We start from the raw sequence: 26,117 nt of genomic DNA on the forward strand, positions 1-26,117 counted from the left end.
GGGGATTGTTCGTGGTATTAAAACGAGTCGGTGGGAGGTGCCTGCCAAGACAAAAATAGAGATGAGTGTGCGTGCGGATGTCTGGGTGCGTAAACAATAACTTTTAATGGCAACTCGTGCTGGGCTAACTTTCTGTGTTCTAGACACTTCTAGCTCCTGCAGCCATTTATATGCAAGACACATAAAGGGACAGGAAGTATGCACTGATATCACATGCGCATATATAATGAACAGAGCAGTAAAGCACATGCGCACTAACTGGTCAGATTTGAGCATTGTAGGACCACCTTGCTTCTCTACAACGAAACATGAGTCCTTCACTGAGGGCGCCTCCTGGTCTACAAAGGAACAACGTACCGTACACGGTGAATGCAGATAAACGTAAGGCAGGAACAAACTGCGTATGACGCAAAATCAAAAACTCAAGTTGCTCGTGTTATACTCAAAACAAAATGCTATTTACTGATCTTGTAGGCATACTGTCTACCCTGGATACCACCTTAGGTCTTGCACTTAAAGACTTTGGCTCACACATTTTGCACAAATAAAGTGAATATTATGCACCTGAAAAAGCTTATTTAGCATTTGGGTGAGACACAATGTTGGGTACATACAGCTAAATAGGTTTGGTAGGAGAGAGTTTCAGCAGAATATTCACAGGCACCTGTAAGCATTCCTACAGTGCTAATCTTGATCGCCTACCTGGTTTCTAAGACAACCAGCACTTTGAGACACCAATCTTCCACTGCTGCTGGCCAAGAGTTTCCAAATACCACAACCTGTCATTGTCGAGTGTTAAAATACACTAGCAAATTTTCTAGGCCGACACTGGTCAGGACTCAAAGATTTTGAGTAGCCTGAGAGTGCTGGATGCTGCGAAGTTAACTCTGGCCTAGTGTCACTTGCAGAAGCCAGTGGTTTTCACTGGCTACACCATGGAGAAACTGCAAGACTAGGCCAATATTAAACAAGGGCTAACTTTTAGCAAGCTGAAACACGCGCTAACCAGCGGCTGCTACAAGTTTCAGTTTGTTGCTTCACTTGTTTCATAACCGGTCAGGCAAATGCATGCATGCATGCTCAAAATGGCAGGTTGACACAAAAAAGGCAGTGGTGTGACCTTTTCCCATCCCCGTCACCTGCGACACGCTTTATTCCAAAACATCCAAATCGCACGAGAAATCGACTTCAGGAAGGTCCCACACAGAAACTGGGGTAAAACCTGGAAAACTGATCCATCGATGGCTCTGAAAACAGGTCACATTGGTGACGTCTAACAGCAAACTTTTGGGTAACTGATACAACTGAAGAGACTTAACCATAGGGCCACCACTGGGACATCCTATGTGTGCCTTTACATTGCAAACGAACCACATCTCCAACCACCCAGACACCCGCTGTCACGGCATAACTACCCCCATGCATCCTTTGATCGTCCTTTGGCCTGAGAGGGCCTAGAACCGATTGCATGCCGTGTAATCCCTGGACGGGGTGCCAGTCCATCAAAGGGCGCATACACTCGTGCATAGTCATAGATTATGGGCAACTGGAAAACACCAAACAAACTAACTTTATTTTCAGATTGCAGCAGGAAACCTGTGTAACACTAAACTCCATACACAGACCATCGGGTGTAATGAAATGCAACCATGCTTAACACATTTCCCTGAATTAGATCATCTGTCACATGTTCCCATTATGATACAATTTTAAAAAAATTAAGAGCCAAAAGTTAAATAAATTAAATAATAAAATCATTTCAGGAATTTCACCACTAGACAATTGCCTACCTTTGAACAAGGTATTTAACAGGAGCATAAATTATTAGATATAAAGAAAATGAACAACTATCCAGGGTAAAGACATGATATCCATACAGTGCAAGTCTTAGGCAGTAAAAATAAATGTTTAAACCTATTTGTGTAGAGAGGGTATATCTGCTCAGAACGCAGATCACAATTTAACATTAGAATAAATGCAAATTAAGTGCAACACAATAAAAACTAAGACGTACTTCCTCTGTTCTCCGAAAAGGTACCAATATCTAGTTGGATGTCTAGTTAAATACCGCTTCCGTTCCCAAACCTCTCCTCGGGAGCTCTGCAGCCATTCCATGTATTTATTACATTTCACCACCTTCTCACTTAATTGACAAAATTAGTTTTAAAAAGTAAATGAGACATTGATTAGCAATACAAGGTGTGCTAGTGGTCGAGTCAAAAAATACATGGGTGTACTGGACGGTTACGGCAATTACCAGGGTGATTTTAGCAGAAGTTTTGAAACGGCTAAGCTGACACTTTGACAGGCATCATACGTTTCCAACAACGTGAAGATCATTTAAACATCATTTTCTTTTGCTGCCCAAGACGTCTGCACAGCACTGTAAATCTAAGAACATCCCAGTAGCCATGTACTATTTCCAGAGAGAAGTTTCAATCCAGAATCATAAACAACATGTAAATCGTTCTGCGAGACATGCAGTGTCGTGTGTTTGTGGACGGGCTGCACGTGAATGTGTAAGCTCACGCAATGCTGTGGTGTTGTGGGGCTCCCGTCGCTGCTCAGAGCTTAGCCATAACAGCGAACTGTCCACAAAGGGATAAAGGTTAATGATGTAAAAATTGAACAGTGATCAATAGGAGAGCAAGACAGACAGAATTTTTTTTTCCAAACTTCACCACAATGCAGGACATAAATTACACCATATATTGCAGCGTTTACATTGTGTCAGATGTCTTGGGGGGGGGGGGGGGTCCCTTGGTGGGTAGCCTAAGCATGACCGAGGAGGGGAGAGGGGTGGTGATAAAATATGTCAAAGGGGGTGGGGGAGTACTGAACCCAGTAAGATGTTAGTTTTAAGGGGCACCCACCCAGGTGCATGTATTTTTCTGTCATTGTCTCCATTCAAACACCAATGTAATGGTTATAGTACGTGTTACAGATACCAAAGCCCTTTTTAAATGGTCCCTGAACATATTTCAAAAAAGGTCTGCGCTTGTTCACCCAGTCTCCTCCTCTGCATAGCAGCTAAAGATAGTCTGTAGCTTATCGTGATGTCATACCTCCTGAGATCGTGTGCCCAAAAGCGAAGCAGTGTGACCTCAGAATGCCTGCCTGCAGTTAGTGTTGAGTTCTCCCTCCCTCCTTGGGGGAACCAGGGGTCACAGCCCCCCCTCACGTAAGAGGAGACCGCAGGAGAAACAGGGCTCCCGTCTCTCCAAATGGGTCACCACCGACACGCAGCCATTTGAGTCAAGTCTCACCATTCAAAACACGCTGAAGCAGCTCAGGCCATTTTCAAATTAAATAATGATCATTACTCTCATTATTAACTAATGATTGTTTTTAAAGTGCTGGATCATTGGAGCCACACGAGCTGTGACATTAGAGTGACGTTAGCCGTTTCTCTCAGTCGAGTCTGCGCCATGTAGCCTCCTTTCCTCGCTCTCCATCACTGTCTCTCAGTCCTCCTCGCCCTCCTCTGGCTCTCTCAGGCCTTGGCTGTGCCGGGTCTTCCCAGCCATCTCCATCATGACCTGGGCCTCTGGATCAGCATCCAGGATGCTGCGCTTCACCTGGGTCTGGGATACACATCAGGCAGACCAATGAAAATTTAAATGATGCCTTGTTTGCCATTTGCAAGTACAGGTACATTGGACCGTTTCTTTTTACATATCCCATCATGCTCCCCTTTGACACACACACACACACACACACACACACACAGAAGCTTGGGGTCTGAACACAGGCTCAACCCTTTATCTGGCACTACTGAGGCATTTCAGAGGCTTAAGGGCCTTGCTCTGGGGCCCGATAGCAACAGGAAGGGATATGGCGCTAACCTGCTGGTTCTCCGGGGGTTCTCCCACACCCCAGACCTCCAGGGCATCCAGGGTGAAGTTCTCCTGGCCAGAGAGCTGGGGGCTGCCATAGGTGGTACAGCGGGGCCGCGCCCGACTGTGTCCTTTCCCATAGTCACTGTCCAGCCACAAGCCAAAATAGTCATGCTGACCGCCCATTCCCTGGTAACAAGGTGGAGGAGGGATGGTGAAGAAGACTATGTGGTGGGGAGGGCCAGGGAGACCACGAAGCAGGGGGGGGGGGTGAGGAAGACTACACAACGGGGAACGCAAGGGGCCTCCTGCGGGTGGGCACCATGGAGCTCAAGGCCCAGAGCAGAGTGATACTCACCAGGCCGTTGGGCATGGTCTGCTGACTGTGGTTCAGGTACATATAGTGCTGGTTGTAGCCGGTGCAGGTGTACACACGCAGGGAAGGGGAGACAGAGAAGAGGAAGCAGCAGGAATCGCCTGTGTGCGCACACAGCCTGCCGTCACCAACACACAAACTCACATCAAGCAGCTCGCGGGAACAGCCTGCGGTGCGTCAGCCCACAGAGATACGTGCGAGACGCGCTTTAGTATTAGCAGCAATCAATAACACACACCTGATAGTAATTATCAAGTCATGTTACCAACCGGCACAATTCGTTTGTTTAATATTAATCAGTCACTTTGAGAAAACAGCACAATTGCAGATTGCACAGATACGCATCAGTCAGAAACTGTAGGAAAACATTTCCACTGTCTTAAATTACTTTAAATATAAACTTCAATGAACCTTAAAATGCTTCCAATTAATTAGCTCATTATTACCCCTCAATCACTTGACACAATCTACCTCCAACCAATGAAGTTTTAGGTCTGTTGCACTAAAACCCTGCACTGCACTCGCGTATACAGTCAGTCCTGGTACAACGCGTGATATCACACCACAAACCGCGACTGATGTATTGGAGTTTGGTACCAATATAACGTGGAATTCCATTTGAATTTGTGCGATTTTCAGTTTTAAAGAACAGCCCTACGCGAAATACAGTGAGACATGGTCATAATGAGAAACACTACTGGCATGCAGAGGTGGGGATCTCAGGTTCAGAGAGTACAAATCCAGACCAAGATTTTATTTCAACCAACCAGTTGAGTATAAAGAGTCGCATTCACAGAGTACTCAATGGTACTCTGAAAGTTGGCTGAAACAAAATCTTGGTCTGGATTTGTACTCTGTGGAGCTCTGCTTGCACGCAATAACAGCTATCCATGTGAATGACAGTGATGTCTGATGTGTGAATGAATCCTTCTTTTGAGCCCTTTCTTTTCAATGGATCGGTCAACCCAGTTTTTGTACATCCACACATTAAAAATATAAAAATATGACAAATTATAAAACACAACTGCTGAGATCAGGTCCTTTTTACATTAACGCGCATTTGCTTTCATAGACTGTCTGTAACCATGTCACCTTCAGTGCCTCTCCACATACTATAATCCCTCGTATTTGTGCTGTGTGCACGCCAGGCCGCAGGGTGACTATGGCTCACTACTGCCGACTAACGATGGCTAAAAGGACGCTTCACGAGCTGTGTTTTATATAGTGCTTTCTGTTCAAATGAAGTACTGAAAGCATGCCCCAAAGTAAGCCAACAGCACCATCTAGTGGGGGTAGAAAATGGTTCTTGAAGCACGGTTTTGGTCATCGCTGCTCCAGCTTTTCGTAATCAACAACTTAGCAAGTTCAGCACGCTCGGTTAAATTAGTTACTAGGCAATTCTCGTGAAACTCAGACCCACAGGGGATGTTCGATATAAATTATTAATATATTATTATTTATTTAAAATGCACATAATTATGTCATTGCCCACTGGTATCACTTTTTTCTTGAATTCGTTTTGTTTGGTTTTGGTTGCTAAGCTTTGGAGTCACAGTCCCCTAACCCTATTTTTCCAGTTGGATATGTGTATTTATGGATTTTATAGTATCCATGTACAGTATGGATTTTAGTGAACGCAAAGTTCTTCAGGAATACATTAGTCACATTGTAGCAGGACTGACTCCATGTCCATATGCTTACATGGTTGCATGGTGTTTAAGTATTTATTCATAATTCATTTTCATTATCTTACTGTATACAGAGCTGTGTCTGTTTTATGTTTATTTTGTGGTTACCTGGAGCCAGAAGTACATACATTGTAAATTCATTGTGTTGTAAGACTAACTGTTACCTGTAACATGACAATAAACTTTCCTGAACCTGAACCCTTAAAATGCACTTCACTTTTACCAGTGATCTTACGGAAATCTGTATCCATCAGACTGCTAAATGACCCACCTGGCAGGACCCTGCCCCCATAAAACAGGGCCCCCTGCCCCCCCCAGGCCCGGCCTCAGACCCTCACCCTGGAACTGCGGCCTGGTGTCCCAGCTCTGAGAGGCGAATCCCCCGAAGGTGTACCCGTCGGTGTCCCGGATCAGCAGCAGACTTGGCCCTTGGCCGGTGCAGCCTCGCAGCAGGCGGGTAAAGCTCTCGCCGTGCAGCCGAGAGGAGAACAGCAGCCTCCAGGGGGCGCCCTTGGTGTCGGGGAGCTGCGGCGCCAGGAAGAGCAGAAGCGGCAGGTCCAGGATGGAGCGCAGCTCACGCCACGGCACGTCCTGGCATGGTGGCAGGAGGACAAGGGGTGGCCGGGACGGCAGGCAGATGCCGAGGGCCTCCATGCTGAGGAACTCCAGGTACAGAGGTACAGACGTCCGAAAAAGCCAATTCTCCAGGCAAGGGATGTCACAGACCTGCTGGTCTGAGGCAGAGGGCACATGTTCTCATCAAGAACGTTCAGGTTAAATCAATGGGCAATAAAACACAAGTGAGTCCAATTCCATCCATTCATCCATCTTTCATGCCCACTTTTCCCATGTAGGGTCACATTATCTATGCAAGGGCCATTATTTCACTTTATGCATATATTTATTACATGGATTTTCTTGATTGTCCTCCTCAAAGAAAATGATGTTTAAATGATCTTAATGTTGGTGTAAAAGCATGATATTACACCTGTCAAAGTGTGTCAGCTTAGCAGTTTCTAAACCTCACCTAAAAATTGCCTCCGTATTTGCAGCATCCATACAATACACCCCTGTATTTTCTAACTTGACTTCTACCACACCTCGTACTGGTAATCAATATCGGATTCACTTTTTAACTACTTGAGTTAATTAATTGAGCTGGTGGTGAAATTTAGTGAATACATGGAATGGCTGGGGTGCCACTGAGGAGAGCTTTGGGAAATGAAGCGGTGTTCATCTAGCTATCCAACAAAATATCAGTAAAAAATTTTTTTACTAGTTTTTATCACGTTACTCTGAATTTTCATAAGTTCCAATGTAAAATTGTTTTTTTTGTTGAGCAAATATGCTCTTGCTACCCAGATAAATAGCTTTAAATATTTCTTTTGACTGCCTGCGATTTTTTCACAGTGCTGGATGTAAAAGTAATTGGTGATAATCCTGATTCTGATTCTAAACTTACACCTTGTGCACCTAGCGAGCTTGTAAAGTTCGGTTGGCAGATACGGAGTTTATCCTTTTAGAAGTTGCAGCTTGTTTGATAGCAGATCAAATGTACGGTTAATTAAAACCTTGATTCTCGCTCACTACAAAAACAGTCACCAATCAGCTGCAGTTTGTGAAACTCTCTGCATGCAAACATGACGCGAGTATTGAGGCATCTGTGGTGCAATAAATTCTGCTGAGGAAAAGATACTTATTCAGCACAAAGGAGGATTTTTATGTCTGTCCATAAAATTCCTGAAAGCAGGATGTCATCATTTCAGGACTAAGTGCTCCTGGTGTGTTCCAGGCCTCTCCTGTACACATTCCCCCCGTGTCCCTCTCTCCGCCCTTCTAACCTGTGCATTTCAGCTCTGAACATAACTGTTCAGCCAGTAGTTTCACTCCCCGATCACTGTCCTCCATGCGGTCTGGTTTCCAGCCCTGCAACTGCCCTCTGTGGATCAAACACTGCACCACTGCTGAGATCAGGTCCTCCAAAAACTAGAGACAACAAAAAAAAGACAACATGGACATGCCATGCAAGCATCCTTCTAAACTACCACGTGATTAGAAATATTCAGTCATTGGAAATATTCATGCCATTGCATTACTAAGAGTATAGAAAACGTGCAATAATTTTACACTATACAGCACAAGATTCATCAATGAAAGTATAAAATGAGGTTTAAACTGTCAGTTCTCATATTTATCGTTTTAGGAATGCACGAACCTCTCTGATCTGGGTGACCGTGACCGCGCACCCCTGTGACACACCGGCCATTGCCACGACAAGCGGCGCGCGCTCTTCCGCCGTGCCACGCAGTACGTCCGCGAGGAACACGAGCATCTGCTCTCGGGTGACACCGCCGCCGTCCGCCGCTGGCACGCCCGTGTCCACGCTGCGCATGCTCCGAAAGAGCCGCGCGGTCATGGCGGTCGGAGCCGCGTCCCTAACGCTCCGCTGTGGGACAGGAGTGCGACGGAGGAGAAGTCATACAACATGCACACAACGGCATACAGGAGCACAGCAAAAAACAGGTAAAAATCAGCTTTGTGAAATTTAAACGGTTAAATAGCTCCTTGAATAGAGTGGTCCGACTAAGCAATTAATTAATATATCTATCCATTCATGCATCCATCATACTGCTTGTCCAATACACAGTCGGGGTTAAATATAAAAAAGTAATCAGTTAATTCATTAACATTGTGTGGTCCGGGAGAAGTTGTCATACCTTCAGCGCGTCCAACGTTAGAACCTTCCCAGCGCTGCCAGCCTCTTGCAGGCGGTCAAACACTTTCTCAATGACGGGCCGTTCATCCGGGCGAAACCGGGCCAGTCGCTTCTGCGCCACGACGCTCTCGGCGTTCCCCATCACTCCGTGCGAACGGCACTTGTACAGCTGAAAACCGTCTTACAATAGCCAATGCTTTACTCCACATAACCTTATGTCGACCTTAAGTGTTTTTCTGTTGCTGATAAATAGCACTGACATAACCCTTCACGACTGAGCTGGAATTAACGGCTCCATCAAAATGTAAAGCTTTTTACAAATAAATCATAAGGGAACCACACACCTTACTGTTGAGAGATGCTTCTTCACATTTCAGAGGACACTGTAAACACCGACTACTTCCTATAAACGAGGTGATTGAAGATGAAATCCACCAATAGAAAGAGAGGGTAGTCGACCGTAGGGGTGTTGCTAACCAAAACAATGTCCAATCAGTGAGCAGAACTAATGTGGGGCGAGTTCATTGGCGATTAATGCATATCGTACTTGTGCTACTTTTGGCTATTTTAAGAGTATACTAAGAGTATTAGCGCATTGATACTGGGTAAGCGAGCAATGCTTCGTTCTATGATAAAAGCAGAACGGCATCTCAAACAGAGGGGTACGCACATATTTTAGTGAAAATTTGGGAAGAGTGTGGCGAGTCTGGACATAAAATTTATTAAGTGTGTTTCAGCAGATAATGCGATTATATGTTTTAGACAAAATGCTCATGACAACGGCGTGCATTATAGTGTTAAATAGGAACCAACAAAATTAATTATTTTTTTTTAATTAATTGCGCTCCATTTAGACTCGTCACACATTCATCTTTTTACCCGTTAAGGCAAAGCCCATTCATTCATTTCCGTCAGTGCTTATACATTTAATGGCCAGGGGAGGGCGCAGTGCGACAGGACACAGGGGTGAGACAGGCGTCGAAAAGCGCCTTTTAAGGGCATGAGAGTAACCGTATCAAGATGATGGGTGGGTTATCACCGCGGTTGGTGTATATAAATTACTGCCTAATTACCCCTGCAGGCCGACCGGTATTTTCGACTCAGCAGGTGGCGTTACACTTCCACATGTATTTTATGCTAAATATTAAGCTGCCTAAAGGAACTAAATTTACCCAGAGGGGAATTAAACCTATGTGATACACTGTAAGCACAAATGTATTGCCCATATTAATTGATGGAAACATTTACACATACTGCACACGAGCCACTGTGTCAATTTGATAAGCTCGAGACGAAAAAACAAAATAAAAAATAGGTACCTGTACGCTTAATTGCCTGTGTACTATAAAACGGATGTTTGTTGTCACTCCACAAGTTAAAACGTGACATTTTGTTGGTTTTCTCTTGTCTTTTTCTTTCATGTGGCCAAACCCCTTTTCATCGGCGGATATGGTTTCTAAGATAAACCGAGTTACCATCGTAAATACGGCAAAGTGGCGTTCTTGTTTCGTCACTAATCGTCACCATGTGGCCTGCGGCGGTGAAATAATTAGCTAAGCGCAACTGCGGGCAAATGAAAATTATACACCTCAGAACAATACGTGTCTTTATAGACTGTAAGACAGGTATCTTTTTCTTGATCTCTGTTATTTTATTGTGGTAAAAACAGATCGGTGTCCTGTGTTCCCCTGCCTTGTGTAGACTGGAAGTTGGACAAAGGGATGGATGGATGGTAGAAACAGTTTAAACCAATTGCTCAGTCAAGGTGCATAATTTCATAGAGGAGTCCAGCTAGGACCTTCCCTCACTAAATACAAACAGGCATTGCTTTTTCCTTTCACTTCCGTAAACTTTGCCTCTTGATTTGTTTTTTTTGTAACTTTGTATGTGAACATCAAGATATGTCCACTAATCACAGAAACTAGGGACTGTATTTGTTCATGATCTGTTCATGTTCCGTACTTCAGTGATAACATTAGTTATTACTAAGTAAAGGTTTATTTGGCGCAAGCACATATAAAACAAGATGTAGCTGTGTGCATATTTATGGGTGATAGGTGGGATATTTGTATAGCAAAAGTGCATTATTTGTAGAATGCAAATGTGTCTAATTTTAGTTGGGAGCATTAAGAACCAGAAGAGAGACTGGAATGTGCTGAAGGCACAGGAATAGCACCTTTTCTCAGATGGTAGATAAAGCTGAAAATGGGCCAGTGACCTGTACAGTATATCTGGTATTCGGTTGCTGTTGAACGTCATTCACTTTTGCCACCTTCTCAATAACATGGCAGCGGACAGGGATGGATTAATGCACGGGGTATCCTAGGCTATAATCTAGAGTTCCAGAAAACATCAGAACCCGCCCCGCCTCATGAAAAATGGAACAATTAAACGTATTAAATGTGGCCAACTGATCTGCCTGATTGGCAGATTTTACCGACAGCAGCCCCCCCAGACTGAGGGGGCTCCTAGCCTAGGGCCCCTAGAGAAGTTAATCTCCCCAGGGTGGCAGGATCTTTTGCTCCAACATGTACAATGAATGTTTATCTCGATGTACAGCGACTTCCTCAAAGGCTGATTACTGGCCCAGAATGGAATGAAAGGCTCCAACATTCACTGCACAGGTGGGACAGAAATGACTCAAGCAATCGTCTCAATAAATCAAATATTACTGGGTTAGAACATAATTCTAAGGTCTGCAATTGAGAAATGGTACAAAATAACTGAATGTATTAATAGGAATGCAACCTTTAAACCCCAGAATGGTTTTATACGTAAAAGTACTGTTAAAGGTTCTAAGATTTCCTTCAACAAGCCTATTGAGCCTGTTGTTTATACAGAAAGCAGACATCTTGGCGGTTGTTATGATGAGTTTGCCACATTCCTGTAGATCATTCTGGTGGACATACTGTACATAACACAACTACTTATATTTACTTACCAACAGCACAGGAAATGAGCAATGAACCACAGAAATATTGACAGGAATGTTTATGTACATAATAGGTAAAGTGGGAATGAATTCACAGACACAGAAACTTCTTCAGAATAACAAAGCATGAATCAAAAACGCCCATGGACTCTGTGTGACCCTGGCCCAGTGCAACCGTCCACCCCCCCCCACCCAAATGAGTCAGAAATGATGTAACTGTGAGGGTGATGTAGAGCATCACAAAGCTGTAACTGAATACTGGAAGCAAATGCATGAGCCGACGTTATGCATCCTGCAATCTGGTACAGGCTCACAGCTGCAGGGAGTCAGCATTGGCACTCAGTGACCAAACATGAGCTCATGCAGAATCCAGGATGGAGTCGCCCAATGACCTCAGAAAGATAGAAAGACATCAGAAGTCATTAGTTTTTTAATCCTAATGCTTGCAACGCAATGCAAAAATTTGACCATTAGCCACTGAGATGCTTCAATTATTCTGCCCATTTTATGGGTTATATATTTGCGATTTTCCATTTCATTTCCAATAATTTTTCATGCGTTTTTGCCAAACAAATGTTCTGAGTTTAAGTCAGTCTCCAAGGGGTGTGGCCACTCTACTGGTAATGGGATCAACTGAGGGTACCGTAGGCACACGGATGGACAGAGACCGATACAGAGAGATAGACAGACGAGTGCCCTGGATGCATGTAGGGGCATCTCTGTAGTCCTGCATGGAGAGCAGCTCATCACCCCGCAACAATGGCAGTTCTGTGCCAGTTCTAAAGGGGCACACAGAGGCATTGAGGGGCAGGCCACCCATTCACAGTGCCATTCACTCTCGCTGGAGGGGCCCCCGGCTCACTCACCCCATTTTCTCCCTTCCCCCCACCGCTGCTTCAATCCCCCCACAGCCGTCCCCATCCCCCATCTCACCTCCGCTCCTGACCCACCCAGGCCCTTCTCAACCCCCTTTGGCCTTCTCCATCATCCACCTGTACCTTACAGCTCCCAGGGGCGGGCCCACAGGAACACTGACTCCAGCTGAAAGCTGATTGGCCCCCAGAGTGCCCCCTCCCCTGTCACTCACTGATTCAAAACGTATCATTGGCTAATTATAAGGCTGGCCCCACTACATGAATTTTGGGCCGTCTTATGTCCCCCACCCTAAAAAAAAAATCAATGAATCGCCCCGAACAGCTCCCCTCAGCCCCCCCCCCCCCCAAACACAGCCATTAAAAAATTCAAATTTAGTTCACTTTCAGCGCCCAACATTGACTCGTCACACTATACCAGCATCTTTCCTTCAGCACAAGGCATGCCTTTAGATCAGCGTCAGCCGCATCCCACGTGGTGCCCTAGGCAAGCTGCCCCCCCCCCTTCAGAGGATGGCACCCTGGGTGGCCGCCTCTGTCTCCTAATGGGTTGACTGACGCTACTGAAAATCTGTAGAAACCATGGCATGCATAAGGAGTCAGTGAAGGAGTATAATGTGTCAAAGTGCAGAGCAGCATCCTGCAAGGATCTTTAACACTCAGGCTGTGGGCTGGACAGAAGCTCATATCCTGCTAGAGTTCAACTGCTACCGTGGACCATGCTATTTTCTGCCACATCTGGCTTAGTTGAAAGCAGGTGACCCACAAGTCTGACTGACTGGGGGTTTGTAGAAAGTCCTTATTGCCTGCTGTGTGTGGTGTTGCATAAGCTTCACATCACTAAACCCAAAGTGTGGGCTCCTTTTCTCCAGGCTCCCCTCCTCTGTTCTGAGATGCTCCGCATCAAAGTACTCAGTCAGAGACACTGTGTCCATCTGCACATCATCTGCCATTATTATTATGCTCTTAATCAGCCTTTGAGCTGATTCGTGTGACCTCTTCTGCAGAAACAGGCAGGACCACCTGTCTCTGAGAACCACGGCCTTCCCGCATTAATTCCTAAATGCATCACAGAAACAGAACAGGGCCAAACCTTTCTAGAGTGTTCCACAAAGTCCCTTTAGCACCAGATGTAGCCATCTAAACAGACATTCGCAGCTGCTGTGGATATCCTACCAGCTTCTTTTTTCATTACGCAGCTCTTGGTGGAAATGGCTTTCCTTCATCTACATACAGACCTCACAAAAGAACAAGTCTCCATTTTTAAGTTACACGTCAACGAGCGCGCTCACTGAGAAGCAGTTACCATCATCTCATTATCCTACTAAGAAAACTTTGTTAAACAAGGCAGACGGTAAGCAGATTACAGATTAAGTATTTAAGCAGACGAGATCACATGGGCAGGAGGGAGGGTGACAGAGTTGGAGGGGCCATTATTGACAGGCTTGAGACCAGTGCTGCTCAAGGCGGCGACCGTAGAAGGCTGGTTGTGGTAACCATGGAAACAGTGGAACTTACAACAGACATTGTATGTTAAGAATAAAGATGTGACCTTGGCCCTTTCTTCCAGGGACACCAGTGATTCTAGGCGCATCCACATTCCCATTTGATCCAACCTCTTCGCATTTCAGACGACTGCTTTGTATAGCATTCTCAATGCAGTGCTGTAAAAAGCGACTAACACGCATACATGCATACAAACCAAACTCAAATTCCCTGACACAAAGAAACAAATTCCCAGACACAAATGTTTGAAAAATGAAATTTATTCTGAAATGACTGATCTGTGACAAATGGTGCTGTTATTATTGTCATCTCTTGCTAATTTTTAGTTCCTAAAAAATGCACTCTCATAGGGACCAAGAAAAATGCAAAAGGTTCTTCATCTTCTAGACCAAAATGAATGAAATAAAAGCTAAACTACAGTCAGACTGCCTCAGGAGTGGAATAAGAGGCAGCCGGCCGGCCCCGAGAGCTGGGGCGTGCAGGTGTGGGTGAAATGGTGAGAAGGCTGTAGCTGTCGAGGTTTAAACCATGCCTTCTCCATGGGGCAACTGAGGCAGTGAACAGAGAATCTGCAGATGGACCTGAGGGGCGTAGGGGTAACAGAGTATGACAGGGGGACCAGTATTTACTCCACTGATAAGGGGAGCAGTTTCACAGTTTTGAGTGTTTAACATGGGGGGTTCCAATCAGGAACCAGAGGTCACTAAAAGATACCCTTGGCCCAGTTTTTATCCTATGGTTAAACGGTATGAGGTTACGCACAGGCCAGCAAGGCTAGATGGTCTTCAATGTGTTTTGGGAAAGGTGGCTTTTAGCCCCGCCCCCAAACCCCTCTGGTCCAAACAGAACAGACCCCCCACTCCAGATGAGCAGCTTCCTCTACCTGCCATGCCTTGCACTACCCTAACCCAAACCCTGCCCTGCCCTGGCACCCTTCAGTCTACTCCGCCTGGGCATCGTAGTTGGCGCCGCCCGCCTTCTTGAGCTCGTTGCGGATGTAGTCCTCTTCCAGCTCGCGTATGTCACTGATCATGAACTCCTTGGCAAAGTTCTGTTGCCGGGGAGAAGAGGGGGTAGCAACAGAAACCACTGTTGTAAGTGTATGCGTGTACATCTTATGTCAACTGCACCAGTAAGTGTATTGATTATCTATCCACCAATCTATCTTTCAAGCACAGGATTGTGTGGGGGGGGGGGGGGGGGGGAGGAGGCACAGGGCAAGGTACAGCCTGCTGCTAGGCCACTGCGCACACACACCATCTAGGAATGTCAACTGACCTAACCATGTTTGGACTGCAAAAGAATATCAGATGTTTTAATCACCAGTGTCCAGCGCTGAGCAAACCCACGACTAACAGGCAGAGATCTTTAAGCTGGAGGTCACATGCTCTCCAGAGCTTCTGGTGACTAATGGTGAGTATCGATCAACAACAGTAGGGCGGAAAACGGCGCACTATTACCAGCTATGCGAAAGGGATGACCATCTGCTTGGTTTGCAGGCCACTCCTTTTACATTTTAGAAATGCTTCATTATACTTGTCAGGTTAATGATTATTTTCAGCTGAGACTTAAGGATTAAACAGAACCCAGGCTAACGGAACGTGTCAATTGCAAACGTGCCCCTGAGCAGAACTCTAACCCCAACCTGACGACCTTAACCCCTACCCAGCCCTAACCTTAGCCACGAGACTTTTGGTATTTTTTTGTTTTTCGATTGCAGTCACAGATTTTTATAAAACTAAAGTTGTATTTTTATAAAATTGATCCTTGTGGGGACCAAAAAAAATGTTCCCAAAATGTAAAACGTTACAGGTTTTTATCACATTGTGGGGAAATCTTCTCCCCACGATGTAATAATTACAAACACACACACAATCGGCCCTGAGACTGTGTAACTGGGCTATCCGGAGCGGGGAGGGACACCAACGAAAGGAAATGGGGCAGAAAGAACAGAGTGCAATTCTCCCTGGAGCCCAGAGTCCGTGTCCAGTGAAGCAGCGGAGTCACAACATGGCGTCACTGTGGCATGCTTGGTCCCTTCACCGGGACTGCGTTCAGGCACATATACGTAGACAGGAAAGTGTGCCAAAGTAAAGTCATTACATTCAAGTCCATATATACAATGCAGGTGCACTCAAGGTTTAGGTCAGGAAAACACAGGTGGTTGTGGGCGGGGCAACTGGATAGGGGGCAGGGCAATTGGATAGGGGGCGGGGCCAGGCAAATACACACAGGTGGGAAAGTGTGCTGGAGTGGGTTACTGCAATCAGGACCATATAAACAATGGAGGTGCACAGAAGGTTTGCGTCAGAAAAACACGAGTGGGCATGTATAGACCGATCTTTTCGATAGGCGCAGGGCCAGACCCACCCCAGATGCGTCAGAAATGGGAACTTGCCTGCACAATGTCCTTCACCAGTGCCTTGTCGGTGCTGATCTTTGCCCTCTGCAGGCCGCTGATGTTCTCACCGATCCAGGTGATGAGCGTGAACTTTACACGCTTGCTCATGGAGTCTCCCGTCGTGATGCGTATGAAGCCAAAGAGACGTACGTCATCTGTGGGGGTGGGGGGTGGGGGGGTGGTGGGTTCGACAGTGATCAGGCAGGGGACAGTCGGACAGGCCGTGTGAACTCACAGACCTCTGGAAGGGCAGGGCGCAGGTTATAGAGAGGAGGAGGAACAGGTCAAAGCACAGCCAATCAGCTTTGGCTCTACATCAACCAAAAGCAGAAGGACAGACAAGGGGAGATATTTAGGCCAGAGCTCCCAGTCAAAAGAATGGAACCAGTGTCCCAAAGTCCAGTGAAGAAGAGAGATATGCGTAGTCAGTCAGTAATCAATCAGTCACACACACACACACACACACACACACACACACACACACACACATTTCTTCTATTCTGACACACAAGGTCTTCTTAGCATTTACCTTAATCCATGCCTCTTTTTCACATAAACAGGCTGTGTGAATGTAATCACAGCCATTACCCGCCCCAGCACTCCTATTTAAACACGCTGCCAGAAGCCCATTTAGAGTATAACACAAATTCCATGTTAATTACTGTTATCGCCACCTACTGGAAGCTTGCTGAATGTTTCCTTATAGTATAAGCACTGCAGCATTACACACGCATTCAGCTCGGATACAACGTGAAGCTGCATTACTTCATTGGTTACTACCACATCCTGCAATTGTTCTGCAAGCTTCTGACGGCCAATCAGGTGGCACCAGCAGGTAAACGCTGCAGTGGCTTCTTTGAATAACTGCACCAATACTGTTAAATGCTAAGAGAAAAGCGTGAAGATCGAGAGCGAAAACTGGTCGTAACAAACAAAACCGCAAAAACATACAATAAAAGGCTTGGCATCCGTGCGAGTAATATGTTAGCAAGGACTTCAACATCCATACAATCTGTCAGTAATATCTCTGCTTGCCAGTCACAGCTTTCTTCACACACACACCAAGCGTGACATGTCGCATGGCATCATTTTATTGTACCAAGTTCACCGCTAATGCAATTTGCAAAGCGGAGCATCCGCACGAGCTACGGAGCACCTGATCCGCCACAGCTGGGTCCTAAAACCCGCAAAGTTAGGTCACGTTCTTCACCACTGCGGCTACCACTGCCTCCACCACTGCCTCCAGACCCTTCGATGTTCTTATAAAAGACTGTATTCAGTGGCTGAGTGTCCAAATCTAAAGGCTGATGCTAAACATTAATTGTGGAGGGAAAAAACCCCCCACAGATTCTAGATATGGGACTAAGTTTGAATACATTTGTGAAAGATGAGTTGTTCTGTGTAGTCCTTTTATGATAAATTCGCATCAATTTGTTTATTTTAGCAGATAAAACATAAGCAGGTTTATTTTTTAATGCTGTTAAGTGGTCTAGAATATAAATTCGTTTTCTGGCCAATACAGCACACTTTGACCCTGTCACATCTACACCAGTTGCAAGGTAACATTGTTTTACTGAACTATGCCTGAAACTTTATACATTTTATAAATGTTTCTCCAGGGATCATGGTTTCTCAGTAACTTATCCTGGTGCAATACAGCTAAATGTAAATAGCAAAGGCCGTTCATCATCAAACCGAAAGGAGTTTTTTTTTCTTTTGGTCAATCTGTTCTTATCATGAAAATTCATTTCTGTGGTGGACTTTCCAAAATTCAGCTTGATCGTTACTTGCTGCTATGAAGAGAATCCATCAAGATCCATCACGAAAACAGTCACAGGTTTTCAACACCACTCACAGCCGCCTCGTCAGTCAGGAAACCTGGTGCACGTGGTGCGAGATGGGAGTGCAGCTCATCTTTGGCCCGGGATCCCACCAGCACGTCACAGCATCGTCCTCCTTTGGTCACCTAGCCCTCCCTCTATAGTTTAGTTTAATTCACCCACTATCAAAGACTCTAACAAGATCACGGAAATCTGATGATCCAGTGAAGACGTCGCTAGCCTCAGTGCACATATCAAATATTAATCTGTTAGCTATACTTAAAAGTTCAAATATTTAACCAAGTTATGCCACGGATTACTGATTGTACAGCTGCCATTGGGACAGCAGAAGTGTCACCTGACCAGATTAACAAAAAAAAAAGCCCCCAACTCACCCCCACCCCCTAACTGAATAGCTTCCTCCCTCTTGTGTCTCATCAAAATGCTTCCCCCCGCAAACTTCTGCGCTTTTAATAGCAGTCAGCTGGAAAGGCTGTGCTGACATATCACTGTCCCGCCACCCTGACGGAACGACGCAAGGAGACAAAGGCTGTGCCAATAACCCTTCGGTGTTCTGATTAACCTGCCGCCGTCCATTAAAAGAGGATTCCCCGTAAAAACCACTCATAAAATGACTTACTCTGTCAGGAGACAAAATTGCGCCATGAGGGGCTTGGGGGAATCGCTGGGTGAAATGTAAAATTAATTTCTATGACATGCAGAGGGCCCGTGTGAAATCATACCAATTTAATGGGGGGCTCAACACAGAGTGACAGAGTCCTTGATATGCCTTTCGTTCAGGTTTTCAGACTCATTCCTCGGCAGTACTTTCACTTGATTTCTAACCTACATTTACCTTACTTATCAAACGTTGTTATCCAAAGTGACTTACAGTTGGAAACAGAGGTCAATGGGCAATTGGGGATTAAGGGTCTTGCTCAAGGGCCCATGGTGACATCACTCTGGGACCACAAGATCTAAATGGACGACATGCTAATCATGGGACGCAGTGTCCTAACCTGCGAATAAATCAAGAAAGCCTCCCTTCTACATCAGGGCAGAGTCCTAGCTGTGAGATCTGTAGCCAGCAGTGAGTCACATCTAAGCTCAGTTTGAAAACTGACACAAATGTGAAAGACAGGATCAGGGAAAAGCCCATTATTTGCAGTGTTTTCTCTGTGTGACAGTGCAGGTTAGGGCCAAAACTGAGCTTCCGGTTGACCGACGGCAGCACCGTGACAAATCGAGACCTCAGGGGCTGATGGGTCAGTGCAGTTTAACAGCCACGTCGTTCCATTACAGCCACTGGCCGCGCCTCATTTTCTTGAGGTAGAGACGCAAACACCGGTTCATGCAGGTGAGACTCTGTAGTAACTATCCCCCGCAAGGTGGCCGCTGGAGAACGAGGCCCGTTCCTGCCCTCCAAACCGGGAACAGAGAGGGCGTGGCAGTGCCGGCCGGTCGCCATTAAATAAGCGAGAAATCTCACCTGTACACTGGCGCTTAAATTCTTCATATTCCCTCCCCTGTCCCCCAGGAACGATCATGGAGCCTTCGTACTTGAAAGAAGCCCTGTAACCACACAACAGAAAAAGAGAGCATGCTCAAATGAAAAAAAACTACCAAGAACACAAATAAAATCTTATAAGAGGTGACTGTAACACTTACTGCAACAACAGCACACAGACAATAAGGCTCAGAATTTGCCCAAAATCACTAAGTGCAATAGCCTGTCTATCACCATTACTGAAGTAATACAGTGTAATCTTAATGCACCATTTTGATTTGAAAAAAAACAAGCTTGCGTTCATTATGGATTTAAAAAATCATTTACATTATTTTTGTTATATTATCAAATCACACCCAGCAAACTGCTTCACAAAATAAAAAAACAGAACAGGAGTGCTGTTTGACCTCTGAATATATGTTCCAATTCCTCAGAGATTACCTGGCTTTGGATATTAATAAGAATATCAATTCATTTGGTTCATTTTACAAAAACAAATATGTTCACCATCTCTCTCCCTGTTGGGCATTTCGCAATGTGCTAGACTGAAAAATGTAAAAGCCGACTTTTCATAATTTAAATATAACGAAAGATATACCTGTACATATACTGAATTCCGTTTCATCGGCGGGTCAAAACTCGGTTGATTTATACTCGTCTGTTTCCTTAGTATATATTTACGGTGGATACAGGAAAGGATGGCTGTCATTTGCATGCATTTCATGTACAGCAGCACGAGATATGAATCCCTCCGTACCGCAACTCGGTTACTAGCTCCCGTCTGCGGTTAAACGAGGGGACCGTCATTAATCCCTATCCTGAGGTTCGCCGTAGCATAAACCGGGCAACACCGTCAGCTGGGGCACACAGCCATCGGTGTGGATGGCATCGCCAGTGCGCTTCATTATACTGCTTTTTACACCTTACAGCGCAACAGTTTTGTGCATAGATATGTGCGTTATGATGCCAAAAATCTTAATCACTACAATACAATAGCCAACAGCAATCGGTAACATTTCGCCATAAGAAATTTACCGGGCTGAAGTTTAAATGTCAAAATCGGGATCTTGAAACAAATACCAATGACAAATCACTACAGCCGTGTTTTGCCTTATTAATTCAGCCCCCGCCTTATTTCTTGCGGCGCCGCATCCACTTCCAGCAACATAATTGCTCGTAAAACATAAATCGCGGCTGTAATTAAGCTCACCCACCAGTTAATCTCCGTGTTATCATCCCTGACGAGGTTGTACGCCTCCCTGCAAGCTTCTTTGTCGATCCGCGTTGCCATTTTTCCAGTCGAATGATGGCTTATAAGAAGGAAGGTGGACGGGGGAGCAGATGGACGAAAAGGGTGGGGAGAACAAGGAAGGGTGGCTGTGGAGGGTAGGAGCAGCTGGAAATCGTGCGAAGATAAGAGCGAAGTGTGAGGGGAGCGCGACGATGAGTCGGGGCGCCGCGGGTCGGGTCGCTGCGCCGGGGGTCGGAGCGCCGCCGCCTCTGCGCTCAGCGATCGGAAACGCCGAGTCTGTCCAGCGCCCGGTGCATTTCCTATGGGCAGCTTTTGGGCGTTGGTGATGTTCGTCAGTCAGGTTGTCGAACGGCAAACGGACGCAGGACTCACCCCCTCCTAATGGTCAACCGAGAGATGCAACGAAATAAAAATACACCCCTTCTCTATTGTTGGAAAATTAGGTTTTTCATGCCGCCTTCTGGGTTGTTAGTGCACTGCAGCCCATAAGCTTTTTAATGAACCGAAATGTTGTGTTCTGTATATAAGCATACATTTGCATTGATTTGCGCATATAGACATGCAGTTATAGATGCGAGGATGCAAATATCGAACGCAATTGTTAAAATAATGAACAATGATGGGAACATGAAAATGTTTATTGCCGCAATCCGTCACAAGATGTGCAAGGTGTTTTCTAAATGTGAAACTCCTTTGTTCTCTTCAACCGTTATTCGTAGGCAGAACACGCACTCGTAGACCTGCACGCCGCTTTTGGTGTGTTTGTGTGTGTGTGTGTGTGTGTGTGTGCGTGTGTGGTGTCAGTTATATGTTGCAGTTTTGAAAGCAAGTGCTTTTTGATACCAAACACGTTCATGAATAAATAACAATACCTTGCATTGTTTCTGGGCTTATAAAATGGTTAATGGCATAGCATTAACTGGCATTTGTCTGGAAATAATGACACGGACTATATCTCAGTGACATGGAATAATTTCAATTAGGACATCACTCCACATAATTGGAATATCAAGCGTTAACTTCAGCATAATAGGGCTTTGCATACCGGTAGCCGGGACAGGCCCCGCCTACGGCGGAAAAGAAGCGGCACGATTGGTTGAGCAGATGTCGATCAACGAGACACTTCCTGGATGGGGCCATGGCTGCTGCTGTTGTCCTGCCTTAGGATGATTTCCTGCAAAACTTTGGGATGGATCCGGGCGTGTCAGCACATGGCGATGCTGTGGTAAATGTGACAGACGTTTAGTTGCGATCGCGGTGATCATAGGAATAATGGGCGTCTATAGTCCACCGCAGCCCGGTACATAATTCCTAAATGGCAGATAGCTACACAGGAATGGTGGACGACCCAAGGTTTCAGGTGTACGTGCACTTTAAATTGCAGTATATGTTACTTATACCCTGCATTTCTTCCGATTTTGATCGATTAAGCGCAGGTCTAGCTTCTCTTATAAGCAGGAAATCTCCATGATACTAATTTCGATCTACTTCACGCCGTTGCGGAAATATCGTTTTGTAGGGATAGTGTTGAGAATATAGCTTTTAAGTGTCATTAATGATGATAACGGTATGCACCCTGATCACTGCCCTGCCCGTCTCTCAGTATTCTGCCTTCTGCACCACAGATCCCGTAGCGGAGGAGATGGAGATGGAGATGGACGGGGGCAGGCAAACGCGGGTGTCGCGTCCGCATAGGATAAGCGAGTCCTCAAAGGTTAGCACCGTACTGCATTCTCTTACTACTTACTAACACCTGCGATTAAAGCATCAATAGGCATATAACAACTCATGTTCTCACAATCCATCCCACACACCATTTCCCTTATGAAATAAGAGGACAGGGCTTCAAAACGTTTGACCACGCGCACATATAGCTCAGGAATCGAGTTTAAGTTAAAACGATGTTTGAAATGGGTTTATGTAATAAGCACTTTGCTATACTTAAACCAAACAATGAAACTACAATACAGAAGAATGTCAACTTAGCACTTCTCTTGTTTAAAGCATTGTTATCCGAGTCATTTGTTGCTTTGGCATGGTAAATCTTAAGTAGAAAATGAAGTTTATGATCGCGTATTAATTTCTTTATGCAGGTAGTATTTTACAGCAAATTGGTTTCTGGCCATTTGCCAAATCACTGGTCGAATGTTTTTTTAATTTTTTAATGTACTTCTGCTTGGGGTATATTCATTTCCAAGAGCTATGAGGTTCTCTGTAATATAATTGTTTTGCATGCGCGAAGATGAAGAGTTTGGACCTGTTTTTGTTTTTTTCTGTTCTGCATTAATTTTTACACACTCCAAAATGCCAAAAGCGGCAGAATACCGCAGGTTCAGCTGAACACTGCACGCTCGCTGTACCAAGGGTATGATTCCCGCTATGGGGATGGTGTGTGGTTCACTGTCACAGGCTCTTCATTAGACCACGGTACACTATTTTATTCTCTGTGGCGTATTTTAGTCGAGCTCTTCTTGTTTATTGGTGAAACCCCCACCTCCAGTATGGTTGGGGGGCCTTAGGGATTTATTATAGCTTCTAGCATGTAATATGGATCATGTGCCAGGTAATAAACTAGATAGAACTGGTTTCTTGGCACTGCGCCTCTGCATGGGGCTCTGAGGCAGCTTCCCCCATCACGCTGGGCCCCCCTCTCGCCCGCAGGTATACCGCTGGGTGGAGCAGGCCGGCTGGGTGCTGCAGGGACTCAGCGAGCAGCGGCAGAGGGGTCAGCTGTGTGACGTGGTGCTGGTGGCCGATGAGCAGCGAGTGCCCGCGCACCGCGCCCTGCTCGCCGTCTCCAGCCCCTACTTCCAGGCCATGTTCACGCTGGGCATGCGTGAGGAGCACCAGGCGGAGGTGCAGCTGGTGGGCGCCTCCTACGTGGGCCTCAAGGCGGTGGTGGACTTCCTGTACAGTGGGGAGCTGCCGCTGGATGGGGGCAACATTGACTACGTGCTGGAGACGGCGCACCTATTGCAGGTGTGGCGCGCTGTGGACTTCTGCTGCGAGTATCTGGAGAAGGAGGTGAGCGAAGACAACTACCTATACCTGCAGGAGCTGGCGCTCCTCTACAGCCTGGAGCGGCTGGAGGCGTACATCGACCGCTTTGTGCTGGAGCGCTTCGCCACGCTGTCGTTCACGCCTGACTTTCTGCGTGACGTGCGGCTGCCCAAGCTGACAGCGTACCTGGCCAGTGGGCAGGTGGAGCATGAAGGCGAGCAGGCCCTGCTGCAGGCCGCCCTGCAGTGGCTGAGCCAGCGGCCGGACCGCCAAGCCCACGCACGCCAGCTGCTCTCCCACATCCACTTCCCCTTGATCCCGGCCGCTGAGCTCCAGGGCCGTGTGCTGCCAGCCGTCCGCTCGCTGCTGCCCTCGGAGGCGGCCTGTGAGGTGCTGATAGAGGAGGCACTCGCCTACCACGAGCGGGCCAGTGCGCAGCCGCTGCTGCAGACGCCACGCTCCACGTTGCGCGGAGGCGTAGAGCGCCTCCTGCTGGTGGGCGGCGAGGTGTCGGAGCGTGGCGAGGAGTTGAGTACCGACGTGTGCCGGCTAGACGCCGACACCAGATGGGTGGTAGAGACCCAGCTGCCGGCCCGCCGGAGTCACCACTGCGTCGCCGTCCTTGGGGGCTTTGTCTTCACAGCCGGGGGCAGCTCGTCCCGGGACAATGGCGGCGATGCTGCCAGCAACCTGCTGTACCGGTACAACCCACGTGACAACCAGTGGACCAAGGTGCACTCCGTTACATAGTCACGCTGTAGTGGTTATCGGGCCTCGGATAGTGTTAAAGAAATAAAAGTGCTGCAATCCACAGTGGGCGGGGCTACTGTGCTCTACCATTCACTTGTCCCATGCCCATTGGTTACCATCTTGGTTGCCATCTTTTGATTGGATGTTCAGTGAGCACAGCCACTCTGGGTTTTTGAGCCACTATCACACTAATTTGCATATTTCTGTGGTGGCTGTTTGTTGCTAATCCCCATCCCCCCCCCCCCCCCTTTCAATTATGTCTCTCCAGGGCGCCCCGATGAACCAGAGGCGTGTGGATTTTTACTTGGGGGTAGTTGGGGACTGTTTGATCGCCGTAGGGGGACGCAACGACAATGGTGCTCTGTCCTCGGTAGAGGTGTACCGGCCATTAGAGGACAACTGGACCTACGTATCAGGACTCCCCAGGTACAGCTTGCACATGGCTTTCCCACCTCTGCTCCCCCCCCCCCCTCCTCCCCTGCACCCTCCACACAGCTAACTGTAACCTAGTTCTGCAGGTTCACCTATGGCCATGCCGGCACCAGTCATAAGAACCTGATCTACATCTCGGGTGGCCATGACTACCAGATCGGGCCATACAGGCGGGACATGCTGAGCTACGACCTGGTGGGCGACGCGTGGGTGGAGCGCAGGCCCATGGGCGTGGCCCGTGGCTGGCACTGCATGGCCTCGTTGCATGAGCTCATCTATGCTATTGGGGGCAGCGACGACCTGGAGAACAGCATGGAGCGCTTCGACATCCTCAGCGTGGAGGCCTTCGACCCAGCGAGGGAGCAGTGGACGCGGGTTGGCCCGCTGCTGCAGCCCAACAGTGAGGCGGCCGTGGCCTCCTGGGGCGACCGGCTCTATGTACTGGGCGGCTACAGCTGGGAGAGCATGGTGTTCTCAGGCGGCACGCAGATCTTTGACCCGGCCAAGGGTCAGTGGGCACGGGGGCCCGACCTGCCCAAACGCATCGCAGGGGCGTCGGCCTGCGTGTGCCAAGTCAAGCCCCGGCCATGCAGCCCGGACAAAAAGAAGGTAGCGCACCAGAACAAGAGTGCAAACAGCGCCCCCCAGTGGCAGGGCAGGTGACTGACAGAGCAAAGAAAGGGGCTGTAACAGAAGACGGGCCGAATGACGAAGACTATTACACTGTTAACATACCACACAAAGCACAACGTTCCTGAAACACCCCCCCCCCCAGGTTAAACCCCTACCCTGCACAGCCCGAGTACTGCGGTTTACATTCCATGCTGACTCCTTCAGTATTACCCTTAAAATGACGGTTTCTCCGTGCTTTGGGAACCTCCCCGCATGTAACGTCCAGTGCTGCACGGAAGTGTTGTAATGACGGCGGCGTTCAGCCTGCGTTGAGTTGTGTTTCACGCATGTCTGTCTGTTTCTGTGTACTGTAACCTACATGTCTTCCTTCATTTTGAATTTTGGCACAAAACGTCA

General features: G+C 46.9%; 3 protein-coding genes across 6 annotated transcripts; 1 reads left to right on the forward strand and 2 right to left on the reverse strand.

Annotated features, from left to right (window-relative positions):
* Positions 1-1,551: 1,551 nt before the first annotated feature.
* Positions 1,552-9,166, reverse strand: meak7 (MTOR associated protein, eak-7 homolog). Of its 2 annotated transcripts, none has more exons than XM_048972362.1 (7): positions 8,618-9,166; positions 8,116-8,346; positions 7,742-7,886; positions 6,239-6,634; positions 4,195-4,379; positions 3,846-4,025; positions 1,552-3,584 (listed from the first exon to the last, which is right to left on the reverse strand). In XM_048972362.1, the coding sequence occupies exons 1-7, from the start codon at positions 8,756-8,758 to the stop codon at positions 3,465-3,467; spliced, it is 1,398 nt and encodes a 465-aa protein (XP_048828319.1). In that variant the 5' UTR covers positions 8,759-9,166; the 3' UTR covers positions 1,552-3,464. The 2 variants fall into 2 exon arrangements, with proteins under 2 accessions (XP_048828319.1, XP_048828320.1); XM_048972363.1 differs by having other exon boundaries at positions 4,195-4,313; positions 8,618-9,164.
* klhl36 (kelch-like family member 36) lies at positions 8,310-26,117 on the forward strand. Of its 3 annotated transcripts, none has more exons than XM_048972359.1 (5): positions 8,310-8,423; positions 22,532-22,620; positions 23,568-24,638; positions 24,925-25,082; positions 25,175-26,117. In XM_048972359.1, exons 1-5 carry the CDS (start codon positions 8,315-8,317, stop codon positions 25,749-25,751), a joined length of 2,004 nt encoding a protein of 667 aa, XP_048828316.1. In that variant the 5' UTR covers positions 8,310-8,314; the 3' UTR covers positions 25,752-26,117. The 3 variants fall into 3 exon arrangements, with proteins under 3 accessions (XP_048828316.1, XP_048828317.1, XP_048828318.1); XM_048972360.1 differs by lacking the exon at positions 8,310-8,423 and adding an exon at positions 22,007-22,131; XM_048972361.1 differs by lacking the exon at positions 8,310-8,423 and adding an exon at positions 22,136-22,268.
* On the reverse strand, positions 14,171-21,431 carry cotl1 (coactosin-like F-actin binding protein 1). Its single transcript, XM_048972366.1, has 4 exons — positions 20,869-21,431; positions 19,637-19,719; positions 16,325-16,482; positions 14,171-14,977 (listed from the first exon to the last, which is right to left on the reverse strand). The coding sequence occupies exons 1-4, from the start codon at positions 20,943-20,945 to the stop codon at positions 14,867-14,869; spliced, it is 429 nt and encodes a 142-aa protein (XP_048828323.1). The 5' UTR covers positions 20,946-21,431; the 3' UTR covers positions 14,171-14,866.

Source organism: Brienomyrus brachyistius, chromosome 13 (assembly GCF_023856365.1).
Source record: "Brienomyrus brachyistius isolate T26 chromosome 13, BBRACH_0.4, whole genome shotgun sequence".
NCBI classification, from domain to species: domain Eukaryota; kingdom Metazoa; phylum Chordata; class Actinopteri; order Osteoglossiformes; family Mormyridae; genus Brienomyrus; species Brienomyrus brachyistius.

What these genes read in the sequence shown, in the direction of transcription:
- cotl1 (XM_048972366.1), bottom strand. Translation starts at nt 20,945, where the DNA reads ATGGCAACGCGGATCGACAAAGAAGCTTGCAGGGAGGCGTACAACCTC. An exon ending in GATAACACGGAGATTAACTG is followed by an intron (nt 19,720 to 20,868) that starts GTGGGTGAGCTT and finishes GTGTGGTTACAG; the next exon opens with GGCTTCTTTCAAGTACGAAG. An exon ending in TGGTGAAGGACATTGTGCAG is followed by an intron (nt 14,978 to 16,324) that starts GCAAGTTCCCAT and finishes CCCCGGCAACAG; the next exon opens with AACTTTGCCAAGGAGTTCAT.
- klhl36 (XM_048972359.1), top strand. Translation starts at nt 8,315, where the DNA reads ATGGCGGTCGGAGCCGCGTCCCTAACGCTCCGCTGTGGGACAGGAGTG. An exon ending in AGGAGCACAGCAAAAAACAG is followed by an intron (nt 8,424 to 22,531) that starts GTAAAAATCAGC and finishes TCTGCACCACAG; the next exon opens with ATCCCGTAGCGGAGGAGATG. An exon ending in GGATAAGCGAGTCCTCAAAG is followed by an intron (nt 22,621 to 23,567) that starts GTTAGCACCGTA and finishes TCTCGCCCGCAG; the next exon opens with GTATACCGCTGGGTGGAGCA.
- meak7 (XM_048972362.1), bottom strand. Translation starts at nt 8,758, where the DNA reads ATGGGGAACGCCGAGAGCGTCGTGGCGCAGAAGCGACTGGCCCGGTTT. An exon ending in TTCAGAGCTGAAATGCACAG is followed by an intron (nt 6,635 to 7,741) that starts GTTAGAAGGGCG and finishes CCTCTGCCTCAG; the next exon opens with ACCAGCAGGTCTGTGACATC. An exon ending in CACCAGGCCGCAGTTCCAGG is followed by an intron (nt 4,380 to 6,238) that starts GTGAGGGTCTGA and finishes GACGCACCGCAG; the next exon opens with GCTGTTCCCGCGAGCTGCTT.